At 45.7% G+C, this 13,346-nt stretch overlaps 1 protein-coding gene across 6 annotated transcripts in view; it reads right to left on the reverse strand.

Annotated features, from left to right (window-relative positions):
• The window catches only part of PAFAH2 (platelet activating factor acetylhydrolase 2), a 43,404-nt gene that overhangs the window by 20,656 nt on the left and 9,402 nt on the right, over positions 1 to 13,346 (reverse strand). For all 6 annotated transcript variants that reach the window (XR_004275887.1, XR_004275886.1, XM_032300903.1 and 3 more), the window contains exons 2-7: positions 9,479 to 9,615; positions 7,825 to 7,978; positions 6,616 to 6,712; positions 3,070 to 3,138; positions 2,556 to 2,697; positions 955 to 1,068 (exon numbers count right to left, since the gene is read on the reverse strand). Coding sequence is in view for 4 of the 6 variants with exons in the window: in XM_032300903.1 (XP_032156794.1) it covers positions 955 to 1,068; positions 2,556 to 2,697; positions 3,070 to 3,138; positions 6,616 to 6,712; positions 7,825 to 7,978; positions 9,479 to 9,568 (666 nt within the window). In the remaining 2 variants the exon portion in view is untranslated. The remainder of the gene's footprint in view (positions 1 to 954; positions 1,069 to 2,555; positions 2,698 to 3,069; positions 3,139 to 6,615; positions 6,713 to 7,824; positions 7,979 to 9,478; positions 9,616 to 13,346) is intronic.

Here is a 13,346-nt window from a genome sequence, read left to right on the forward strand (position 1 = left end):
AAAAAAAAAAAAAAAAAAAAAGGAAAAAAAGAAAAATATTAATTGGCATAAGAAAGAAGATACTCATACTGTTTTGCTAAATGAAAATAAGGGCACAAAACAGCTTGTATTAAATGATAACATAATTGTGTAAAAAAATACACACATTAATACATTTAAAAATAATTGGAAGGACAAATATAAAAATATTGAAAAAGGTTGTTTCATTTTTCTTCATGTTTTTGTGTGATTTCTTGGTTCTCTGAATACAGCCTGAATGACTTTTGAAATTATGGAGAAAAAAGATTGGGTGGGGGTGGGGCATGAAGAATGTACCTTCATAAGCACCAAATTCCATGTCCAGGGTGGTTTCATACCTTCCTGGAAGGGTTTGTGGGATTCCCTCAAAGGGAGGACTGAACCTGCAGTGGACACCGGTTGTTTGCTGCTCAGTAGCCTGAACCCTCTCCCTGCTATCCACCTGGTCCTGTGGTGGTCAATCACCTGACCCAGAAGTGGGACTGTAACTTAGGCAGGCCAATCTGAACACCTTCTCCCTCTGACACAGGGACTGGTGCAGAGGGGCATGGGACCCATATGGTGTCACAGCTTTCCCAGATTAGTGGAAGCTAAGACAGTCTCTTTTCTTTTTAAACCTGGAGCTGTAAATTGATACACAGGCTTCAACTGCTAGCAACCATCTTTCTTGCCTAAAGGACAGAGTCTGGTGAGAAACCCACATATACACAGAGAAACTGAGGCAGGAGAGGGGAGAGAAGAGTGCCAAGGCTTTGATGATAATGTCCGAGACACTGGGGCTAACTACACTGGCCTCAAGTTGGCCTTTGGTCTTCTTGGTAGTTATATGAGCCAATCAATTCTCTTTCGGTTTACACTACCTAGTTAGGTTTCTATTACTTGTAACCAAGAAAGCCCTGAATACTGGGCTCTAGGTCATACCAATTGCTTCCATACCTTCAAAGTCATCAGATCCAAGCCACCAGGCAAGATGTTAAAGACAGCCTGCCCAGCAGTGACCTCTTGCAGGATCTTCAACACCCGTAAACACTCGCTTACCCGCTGATGCACCTGCAACAGAGACAGTCCCAGTGGGAAATGGAACACTCCACAACCGTCCAGCGAAAATCTCACTCATGTACAGAGCCAAGGAAGAATACATAGGAGTTTGCCCACCCACACCTTAGCAAGTACCTTGGGTGCCACGTCCTGAGAAAGGCTCAGCTACCTTGCAGCTCACATAAGCACTGCCTAACAACATAACATACACAGCCCTGTTGTTCCAACTCCACCTACCTAACTATAGGGCTGTCAGAAAGATCCAATGAGATGATGTATATGAAAGCATTTTAAAAACAAAAGGAATTAAGAACGCTGTTATTAGCAATCTAGTACAGGATTCCACTTGTCCATTCACATCACACATCTATTGTTTTTGTCTCCCAAGCACTTACCCCCCTTCCTTCTTTTGTTAACCCTGCCCTTTGAGGACACCCTTCCCACTCCCATTCTAACAATGCATTTCTGATTGGAAGGTCTCATTTTGTTACTTCTCCCCAGGCCTGGAATCCCTCTCCAGGATTTTTCAAACTGCAGTTTTGCACCAAGGTAGGGGACTGAGGGAGCAACTCAAACACAGCCCTGTTCTCATAGATAACATGAACATACACAAGCTCAGAGCTGTCAAGAGCTGTGGTTCTGACGGGATGCCATGGCTCACACCTGTAACCCCAGCATTTTGGGAGGCCACAGTGAGAGGATTGCTTGAGCTCAGGAGTCTGAGACCAGCCTGTGCAACATAGCAAGACCCCATCTCTGCTAAAAAAAAAAAGTTGTGTGGTGGTGTGTGTCTGTAGTCCCAGCTACTCAGGAGGCTGAGGTGGGAGAATCACTTGAGCCTAGGAGGTTGAGGTTGCTGTGAGCCATGTTGGTGCCACTGCATTCTAGCCTGGGTGACAGAGTGAGACTCTGTCTCAAAAAAAAATAAAATAAAATAAAGTAGCTGGGCATAGTGGTGCATGCCTGTAGTCTCAGCTACTAGGGACGCTGAGGTAGGAAGAGCTCGTGAGCCCAGGAGATTGAGACTGCAGTGAGCCATGATCATGCCACTGCACTCCAGCAGCTTGGGTGACAGAGCCAGACTTGTCTCAGAAAAAAAAAAAACAAAAACAAACAAACAAAAAAACCCCATGGTTCTAACCTTAGAAAGTAAGCCAGTTTGAAGATAAGACCCACCAACCAAAGGGATCAAAAGAAATGAGGATGAAGAACAAACCCTGATGGCATTTGAATCTGGTTCCAATTGTTCTGCTCTTCCTATAGTCTACCTATATGAGCTATCAATTTCCTTTTTTGCCTAAGTAAGTCTTAGATTTCTAAGTAAGTCACAGCAGTTGCAGGAGTCCTGATTAATATCCTATGTATTTCCATTGATGTGGCAAACTCAGACCCACTATGACTGAGATTTCAAGAGAGGGTTAACTAAAAGTCTTGCTATCAAATATAATAGACAGAGGACAGGCTCACTAACTCTTCCTCCCCAACTGGCACAAACTTACCTGGGGATTCCGAATATGAAATTCCTTCTCCCCTTCCTCAACTCGACGGAAAGGGATCCACTCCTCCTCCAGCGATTCACTGGTGGGCTGGTTCTCTTCTGGGGCCTGCTTGCAGAAATAGGTGGTTGCTGCTGACCGGTCCCTGAAATACACACATTATCAGAGAGAAACCAGAAAACATTCTTGAGTTTATTTTCCCCTTTACCAACTCCTCCCTTTCGTCCAAGAGCCTCTATATATCACCCTTTGGCTAGCAGGGAAGGAAATCTGGGAGATAAATAGGAAAGTGGAAAAAATATAGATTTTAGAGATAGAATTGGGTTTGAATTTCAACTCGGTGTGTCACTTTTGGGAAATTATTTAACATCTTTGAACCTTGGTTTTCTCTTCTTGAAAAGGTGTATAATCCTGGCTTGCATGGTTGTCAAGAGGATTAGAAATAGTACATTGATAGGGGACTAGTCTATATCTTAGCTCACTGTAGGCACCCAATCCATGGTGGCTCATCCCTCACCTGTGCTCTGGCACAGCAACCACAAAGCCACGTGAGGCCAGCTCCATGCAGAAGGCTGAATACAAAGTCCTGGAGATTCAAAAAGGAACAAGGAAAAGGGATCAAAAGAACAGCCCAGCCTTCACCCTCATTCCAAACATGCTCTGCTAGCAGCCATCTTGTGGAACTACCATATCAACCTTAACTGTCTACCTCTGGCTTCCTTTCACTTGGGAGAGAAATAAACATTGCTATATTGAAGTCACTATTATTTGGGGGTTTTCTGTTAAATACAACTTGCCCAATTTCTAACTGATACAGGGAGGTCAGGTTCTTAAGTTCCTTTTTACTTTCTCCCACTTTTCCAAGGAAGGCAGTGAACTGGACTTTAGAGCCAGAGAGATTTCCAAACCCTTCCCAGTTCAAACTGTGTAACTTTGGGCAAGTCTGCCTTCCAGAGTCTGTCTGCCCAGCTGAAAAATGGGCATCCCTGCCTGTCCACCTCACAGGGCTATGTGGGAACCAAATGAGACGATGGTACACTGAGAATGGTTAGGTATTTAACTGCACATATTCCTCCCTAGGATAGGAAACCATAGGGCCATGACCCATGGGAAGGATTTCAGAGCCTGAATTAACCACAGATGCAATGAGGGTAAACAATGTCCCTTATCCTCCTTTCCTTTTTCCTTGGAATTTCACTCTGGTTAATGAAGAATATTTATAACTGACTTGCCCAAGTCTAATGAAGTGTGAAGTCTCAATACAGACTCTTAGACCAAAAGGACCACCTCCAAAGTCATGTGCTCACCTGCTCTCTCCATAAATACCTGTTGGCCTAGGAGGAAAATGTTTCTTTGCTTCTTTTCCCTGCTAGACTATAATCTTCCCAAAGGCAGGAACTCTCTCTTCTTCACTACTGAATGCCCAGCCCTGGCACACAGCAGGTACTCAATTTATTGAACAAGAAACAGCACAAGGCCAGGTACAGTGGCTCATGCGTATAATCCCAGCACTTTGGGAGGCCGAGGTGGGCGGATCACCTGAGGTCGGGAATTCGCCACCCAGCTACTCAGGAGGCTGAGGCAGGAGAACAGCCTGAACTCAGGAGGTGGAGGTTGCAGAGCTGAGATCATGCCATTGCACTCCAGCCTGGGCATCAAGAGCGAAACTCCGTCTCAAAAAAAAAAAAAAAGAAAACAGCATCAAAAACCATCTAACTGCCTCTCTAACCTTATCTCCATGTTTATTCTTCACTTCCTGCCGTGGGCTACAGTTATGAGAGTCTATGTTCCTGCTCCTCTAGCAGATGCGACTTCCTTGATTTGTTAATCTTGGTATGTCCCACCTTCCTCTCATGCCAAGGGGCTGGCACAGAACAGGTGCTCCACAGATGTCTGCTGAATGAATGAGAACCTAGCGCACACACAGCCCTTGTATTCATTCAATAAATACTTATTGGTAAACAACTACTTTCCAGGCACTGTCCTAGGTACTGGAGCAATAGAAGACAGATGTGGTCTCTGCCTTCAAGAGCTTACAATACAGTGAAGAAGACAGGCATTACAGAATAATTATACGAGTAATTTATTTATTACAATTATGTTAAATGCTGAGAAGTATAGATTGTCTTATGAAAGCACATTCTGGAAAAATTAATATAATAGGTTAATTGTCAGGATGGGTGTCCCTAGGACAATGACATCCAAACTAAGATCTTGAAGGTCAACCGAAATTAGGAGGAAAAGAGGAAGAGGGGGAAGAGGAAGAGAAGAGCAGAATGGTTAGTAGTCCAGGCAAAAAGACCAATTTGTCTGGAGAGCTACGGTGGGGCAAATAGCAAGGAATGAGCCTGGAAACTTTGTCTTGGACCTGAATCAAGGTAAGACCATGAGAAGAACTGAATTAAGTTCAAAGACCTGTTAAAAACTTTAAGTAAGGGCCGGGCGTGGTGGCTCACGCCTGTAATCCCAGCACTTTGGGAGGCCGAGGCGGGTGGATCACGAGGTCAAGAGATCGAGACCATCCTGGTCAACATGGTGAAACCCCGTCTCTACTAAAAATACAAAAAAATCAGCTGGGCATGGTGGCACGTGCCTGTAATCCCAGCTACTCAGGAGGCTGAGGCAGGAGAATTGCCTGAACCCAGGAGGCGGAGGTTGCGGTGAGCCGAGATCGCGCCATTGCACTCCAGCCTGGGTAACAAGACTGAAACTCCGTCTCAAAAAAAAAAAAAAAACCAAAAAAAAAACTTCAAGTAAGAAGAGACATTCATTCATTCACTCAACAAATACTTACTGAGTACCCATTATATGCTGGGTACTGCTTCAGGTGCTGGAATGACAAGATCATATCTCGTTTTAAAATAGATCTCTCTGGCTACAGTGTGGACAATGGTTTGGGGGCTGGGAGGCAAAAACAGATGCCTTTGAGATGTGCAACTTTCTGGGACATAAACTAGACATACATGTTGATGGATGACCAGAGAGAACATTCACAAGCTTAAATAGGAACACATGTACTACTGTTATTTATATAACACACCAAGGTGAAGAAATCAGAATTCATGGAAGAATTCTAAATGAATAATGAAATTTAGGCCAAAGTTTCCCAAGTCTGGTAAAGGAGATCTTACAGTTCACCTCACCATATCCCTCCATGTAGAGAACATGAGAGGAGAACTGACGTGGGTGTGCACCTAGTAGGTGTCAATTGAACGGAATCCTCACAAACCGCCCTGTGAGAGCGGCATTCGTCTTTGACAGATGATGGAATCTAAGTTCAGAGAATTAAACAACCTTCCCAGGCTCACACAGAGCACAAGGGATATGGCTGAGATTTGCAGGTTAGGCTGCTGGCTCCACAAGTACAGGGAGCAAGTCTATTTTATTTGCCACTATGCCAGTGCCACACGCAGAATGGACCCTCATGTTGAATAAATGACTCTTGGTGGGACACGATGGCTCACACCTATAATCTTAGCACTTTTGGGAGGCTGAGGCGGGAGGATGGCTTGAGCTCAGGAATTTGAGATCAGTGTGGGCAATACACTGAGACCTCATCTCTGCAAAAAAATAGCCAGGTATGGTGGTACATGCCAGCTACTTGGTGGCTGAGGCAGGAGGATCGATTGAGACCAGGAGGTTGAGGCTGCAGTGAGCTGTGATCACACCACTGCACTCCAGCCTGGGCAATAGAGCAAAACCCTGTCTGAAAAAAATTAAATTAAAATAAATAAATAAATGACACGCTGATCACAAAGCTCATGCTCCTTCTAGCATTTCTGGGCTGTTACACAGGAAGAAAGCTGAAAGTGTATATTTACATAAATGCTGGATCATGAGAAGTAAAGCATACAAAGGCTGCTGAAAGGCTACACAAAGTTAAAAGGACTTGAAAAAAGCCTTCCGGAGAAGGTGAACCCATTGCTACAGGAGGAAGCAGATGGGAGATAAGAGAGCTAGCAGATGGAAATGTCTGTTTTTTTGCCCTTTGAGAATAAGCTAAGACTCAGCAGCTGTCACCAGGCAAGAAGTATGGCAAGGTCCAGGGGAAAGACGCTCTTACCTGAAGGCTCCTAGGCCGTGGGAGAAGATGATCAAGGGGTATCCAGAGTCCTTTGTCTTAAAGGGGCCATTCCAGCTAACAGGCAGGCGACAAGATCCTAGCAGAGACATGGGCTATAGAATCTCTGGCTGCCCCAAAGCTGTTATACCAAGGGCAGCCCGAATATAGGTATGGGTGGGGACATGTGTTTCTCCCTTCTGGAGAACCACTATGGGCCCCTGAACAACTTGGGGCAGTCAATCACCTATTTTTTTCTCCCTTTCTTACCTATGAAGAGTGAGTACAATAGAAAATGGGAAGCTAGGCCGGGCACGGTGGCTCACACATGTATTCCCAGCACTTTGGGAGGCTGAGGTGGATCACGAGGTGGATCACGAGGTCAGGAGTTTGAGACCAGCCTAGCAAACATGGTGAAACCCCAACTCTACTAAAAATACAAAAATTAGCTGGGCGTGGTGGCAGACGCCTGGAATCCCAGCTACTCGGGAGGCTGAGGCAGAACTGCTTAAACCCAGGAGGTAGAGGTTGCAGTGAGCCGAGATCGTGCCATTGCACTCCAGCCTGGGTGACAAGAGCAAGACTCTGTATCCAAGAAAAAAAAAAATGGAAAGCTAAGTCCGAAGGGGCAGTACTGAACAACTCTAGGGTAAACTGCTGAGTTGCCAAGGCAATGGGTGGAATTCCTAGGTGTGAGGCCTTTGGGGGAAGTACAGGGCTCAGTGTTACCCTACTCAGAAGAGGGGTGACTGGAGGGAAAACTGCAGGAGACTATGCTTCTTGATAGTTAAGAACCTTTCTTTAATACACACAATAGCTGGCACAGAGTGGGAATTAAAACATGCTGAATAAATGAGCAATCAGTGCCATTTATGGAACACATTCTATGTCCCAAGCACTGCACTAAAGGCTTCACATACATCCTGTACTACAAACCCGCAAAGGCAGGTATTCAGACAGGTTTAGTAACTAGCCCAAAACCCGTGGCTAGTAAATTATAAACTCTGGATTTGAATCCAGGAAAGTCTAACTCAATCACCAAAGCTCTTACATATGTAATTCTCCCCCAACTCTCCACACCTCACTGGCTAATGGATACCCCTTACAAAAGGCTGGACACTGCAAGCTGTAAGGTACTGTGTCCACCTGGGGATCTCCCAGGAACATAACCAAACAACTGGGAAAGCATGCGGAGGTCAGGCCAACCCTTACCCACAGCCAGGTTGAACAGCAAGCCGCCCCAACGCTTATTAAACTTCAGGTACTCGGCCAGGCCAGTGCAGTACTCATAGCGGGGAATCCACAGAGGTTGCTCCATGGTCTCCTCTGCCTCTTGGCAGGGGTAGAAGAGTCGAAAGAAGCTCCCCTGTAGGAAAGAAGAGAGCAGCTGCTCAGAGTAAGGAGCCGGGGCTAGATTTCTTAACAGACACACTCAGCAGGTGTTTGGGGCACCAGCAAAACAGTGAAACTTGAGGTTCAATTAGCATACCTGAATTTTACATTCAGAAATCCGGAAAGAAGCAATTTGATTTTTCGCATACATGTAAAGCTTATGTTATCTCAAATAGACAACTGTATTTTGAATTATATTGTGGGAGAGGGCACCAAAAATATTTGAGTGCTTGGGACAATTAAGATTTAAATCTGGCCCTAAGCCTAGGCCTGGAGGAACCCCAGGAGTTAAAGATTAGTCCGCTAACTGAGCCTAGGCCTGGAGGAGCCCCAGGAGTTGCAGATTAGTTCGCTAACTGAGCCTAGGCCTGGAGGAGCCCCAGGAGTTAAGAGATTAGTCCTCAAACTAAGCCTAGGCCTGGAGGAGCCCCAGGAGTTAAAGATTAGTCCGCTAACTGAGCCTAGGCCTGGAGGAGCCCCAGGAGTTGGAGATTAGTCCTCAAACTGAGCCTAGGCCTGGAGGAGCCCCAGGAGTTAGAGATTAGTCCTCAAACTGAGCCTAGGCCTGGAGGAGCCCCAGGAGGTAGAGATTAGTCCTCAAACTGAGCCTAGGCCTGAAGGAGCCCCAGGAGTTAGAGATTAGTCCTTGTGCTGAACAGGGTGGCACTGGTAGCTCATCCAGGTCACCACTAGGATGGCCCTTGGGAAGCAACAACACACTCATTTTACATGGGAGTAGATGAGGGGTTACTAGGAAGTGTGTGCCTCTCAAGGGAGACAGGAAGTATAAGGGCTAGCAGAGAAAGACCTAGGAACTGAGCCAGGCACAGTGGCTCACGCCTGTAATCCCAGCACTTTGGGAAGCCGAGGTAGGAGGGTCACTTGAGGCCAGGAGTTAGACATCAGCCTGGGCAACATAGCAAGACCCTGTCTCTACTATATATATATATAAGTATATATGTTGTTATATATCATATATATGTTAGTTAATTAAAAAGTCCTAGGACCTAATAGAGGACAAGCCCAGAAGTCAAAGATGGAGGGGAAAACAGATCAAGGCAGGAGAGAGAAAAGGAAGTTGTCCTCCTACCCAGGTCAGGGATCTAAGGCCAAAGGCACATGCCCATGGCTCTTCCTCTCATACACTCAGATTATGATAAGATCGAAACTTCCAAGATCAGGCATCTGCCCTCAAGAAAGGTGAGAGGATCTGCGAGCTGTCTTTGAAACTAGAGCCACTTCCCCTTTCCTCCTAGATGGAAAATGAACCCATTATCTCTGTCTATTGGGATATTTCTAATATTTGGAAAGGGGACGAAAAAGCTCAGAGAACACAGACCTGGAGGCTTAATAACCAAATCCAGACCCACTCTAACTCAGTTTCCCCCCATGAGAGTGCAGAATGAGACTTGTAATCAGTAAGTCACAGTGCCAGCTGAAGCAGTACAGACGGAAGGGAGCTGGGATCACTTACCTGGAGATTCTGACCCTCCATCACATCCCCACAGCCTACGAGATGCGGTCCTGTGACAGGCGGAAAGTCCACAGACTGGTTGACCCCCATTTCATCACCAGGTGAATCAAATGACTTGGTGGAGCTGAACTTGCTGGCTGGATGGCGGAACACAGAACAGCCTCTTGCTGGTTTCCTCTCGGCTTCCTGTTGCTGATAAGTGTCATCTGCCACCCTGTCCACCCTTCCTTAGCACCCCATCCCCCCTGCCAGTCACTCATTACATCTTGCACCTTCGACTTTGCTACATTGCTTTTTCCAAGGTTAGGGGGTTTTTATTCATTTTGCTGGGGTGAGGAGATGGCTGTGAAGAGGACAGAGAGCCATCATACTCCTCCCAGCCCATTAACAAATGTTTATCCAGCAGCTACTATGTGCGCAGCATAGCAGCAATGCTGCAGAGACTGTCACACTTGCTCTCCTGAGGCTAATAGTAACCACAAAGATCCATTATTTACAGTTAGCACTGTACTGACCTCTTTATAGACATTATATATATTACATCATTTCATTCTCTTAACAACTCTCTGAGGTAGGTACTTTTTTTTTTTTTTTGAGATGGAGTCTCACTCTGTCGCCAGGCTGGAGTGCAGTGGCATGATCTCAGCTCACCGTAACCTTGGCCTCTCGGGTTCAAGTGATTCTCCTGCCTCAGCCTCCCAAGTAGCTGGGATTACAGGCACATGCCACCGTGCCCGGCCAATTTTTTTTTTTTTTTTTAGTAGAGACGGGGTTTCACCATGTTGGCCAGGATGGTCTCGATCTCCTGACCTTGTGGTCTGCCCACCTCGGCCTCCTGAAGCGCTGGGATTATAGGCGTGAGCCACCGCGCTTGGCCTGAGGTAAATACTATGAAGACACTGTTTTGTGTGGGTGGGGTGGCTCAGGCCTGTATTTTGGGAGGCCAAGGCAGGCGGATCACCTAATGTCAGGAGTTCAAGACAGGCCTGGCCAACATGGCAAAACCCTGTCTCTACTAAAAATACAAAAATTAGCCGGGTGTGGTGGTGGACGCCTATAGTCCTAAGCTACTTGGGAAGCTAAGGCAGGAAAATCACTTGAACCTGGGAGGCAGAGGTTGCAGTGCACTGCACTCCAGCCTGGGTGACAAGACCCTGTCTTAAAAAAAAAAAAAAAAAAAAAGACCCTGTTTTACAGATGAGAAAACTAAGGCATAGAGAGGTTCAATAACTTTCCCAAGTTACCAGGTGGCAAACCCAGTTCTGCCTAATCCAGAAACTGAGTTCTTAACCATTACTGGTCCTGCTCAGGGGGAGAGTCAGTTATACATATGCAAAGTCAATGACTTAAGCTTTTTCTTAAAACTGTTTTATTTTTTGAGGGACAGGGTTCGTCTGGCTATGTTGCCTAGGCTGGTGTCAAACTCCTGGGTTCACACAATCCTGCCTCAGCCTCCTAAGTAACTGGGATTACAGGTAAGAGCCACCACACCCAGCTTTAAACTATTGAATATAGGATGGCACTTGTGCTGGGCCTTTACAGATGGGGAAATTGAGAGGCAGAGGAGGAAGAGAGCACTTATAGAAAAAACCTCAGAGGAAAAAAAGCAGAGATATGGAAAAGTATGATGTGAGCAGTAGATCAAATAGAAGCTTTCAGCGTGACAGCTGTGCATGCTCCTGACTAGAAAACATTCCTACGGCTCAGCTGCTTCCTAAATTGGGCCAGTGCTCCCCTATCCCTCTTCAATTTCATCATCTCCAACACCACCATCATCATCACACTTACTGTGTGCCAGCACACTTACTTAGTGCTTTTCATATATTATTTAATTTAATTCTTACAACAGTCCTCTGAGACATGTATTATTATCTCATTTTACAGACAAGGAAACAGATGCTTGACAAAGGCAATTTACTCAAGAACACCACAGGCAAGCAGAGCCAGAATTCGATCATGGGCAATGTGGCTGTAACATGAGAATGTCAAACTTCCCAGTATCCCTTGCCTTGTGATTTAGATGGGGATGACCCCTCCTTTACCTCCAGGGTTGAGCCTTCATTAACTGGAGTCAATCAGTCCTTATTCTCTGGTCAGTATTTGGATGAAGAGTGGGCATATGGCATTAGGTTGGTCCACTAGGAGTAACGCCTGGGACTTTGGTTTGATGGTTGAAGGGAGAAAGGTTCTTCCTTGTTTTAAACCAGTGTGATGTGTAGATGTTATCTGTCAAGTGGCTTTGAACCACTGCAGCCATTTTTGCTACCTTGAGGATGAAGATACCCATGGTGGATGGCAAAACTGGGAGAATCACAGAGAAACAGAGTCCCATTTGTGAAGACATTAAGAATCCACAGATTTGCCGGGCGTGGTGGCTCAAGCCTGTAATCCCAGCACTTTGGGGGGCTGAGGTGGGTGGATCACGAGGTCAGGAGATTGAGACCATCCTGGTCAACATGGTGAAACCCTGTCTCTACTAAAAATACAAAACATTAGCTGGGCATGATGGCGCGTGCCTGTAATCCAGCTACTCAGGAGGCTGAGGCAGGAGAATTGCCTGAACCCAGGAGGCGGAGGTTGCAGTGAGCCGAGATCGCGCCATTGCACTCCAGCCTGGGTAACAAGAGTGAAACTCCGTCTCAAAAAAAAAAAAAAAAAAAATCCACAGATTAGACCATACTTGAAACCTAACCCACTCCTAGACTTTCTAGTTACATGAGTCGATTAATCTAGTTACAAAGAAGTTCCCTTTCTTGTTTAAACCAACTGAAGTTAGATTTCTATTGGCTGCAACCAAAAGCATCCAAATGCATACACTGAGTCTGGGGTCCACATGTTAATGATTAAATTATTCTACTTTCTTTAAGATGCTCTGGGAGAGATTTGGGAGTTCCAGTCAAAGCATGTCTGAGTAAGAAGAGACCTAAGAGAGCATTTCTGTGAAGCCTCCCCACAATTGTCTTCCCCTTCTCCCAGTACATACACCTGCTTTACCAGGGAGGACACCAAAGTCCAGAGAGATTAAGTGAGCTGCTCAGAGTCACAAGCAGAACAATTATTACAACACACAGTATCCTTGTTGTCAGCTGCCACTGTCTGGTCTCAATAATCCCAACATTCTATTTAACTTTGAAAGATAATAAATTATTTTCTTTCTACTACAGATAATGTCTTTATTTTGTTTCTCTTCAGCAGAGACAAAAAAAAACCAAAACTCTTTTGAAAAAGAAGCTGATCTCCTAATGTCAGTGGGCTGTTCAGCCAGAGTGAAGGGGGATGAGCTCTGCTTAGCCTTGGACCCTGACCTTCCCCATGGCTTGTTGCTGAGGTATACACATGGAAGACCTACTGCTGGGGCCACAAGACACATGTCACTCACATGACAATGAAGCAGCTGCAAGTTCAACTGTCATAAAAGAGAGGCAGATAAAAGACCACAGGAGTTCTGAGAAGAAAGTGCTCCTTTAGCTTGGAACTAGAGAGCAGGGGAAGATGGGAAAGGCTCTCTCAAGCAGAAGAGAGTGAGCAAAGGTGTGGTAAGAAGGAAGCTTGTGTAAGAAACAGACAAGGTGAGAAGAGAAAGTTGTGACCAGATCTGGGGAATAGCACTCCCTCAAGGGCTAAGCGAAAAAGCTGGAATCTACTCTGGAAATGAGGTCATGCCCATGAGAGACAGTCTGAAATAACCACATTGGAGGCACAGCATCTTTGGTGCCTTGTTTTTGGGGGTTTTTTTGTTTGTTTGTCTGTTTTTTAGACAGGGTCTTGCTCCATCTTCCAGGCGGAGTGCAGTGGCTCACTGTGGCCTCACCCTTCCAGCTCAAGCGATCCTCCCACCTCAGCCTCCTGGGTGGCTGGGACTACAGGT

The sequence above is a fragment of the Sapajus apella genome, unplaced genomic scaffold (genome assembly GCF_009761245.1).
Source record: "Sapajus apella isolate SASKATOON/1434 unplaced genomic scaffold, GSC_monkey_1.0 scaffold43, whole genome shotgun sequence".
Taxonomy (NCBI): domain Eukaryota; kingdom Metazoa; phylum Chordata; class Mammalia; order Primates; family Cebidae; genus Sapajus; species Sapajus apella.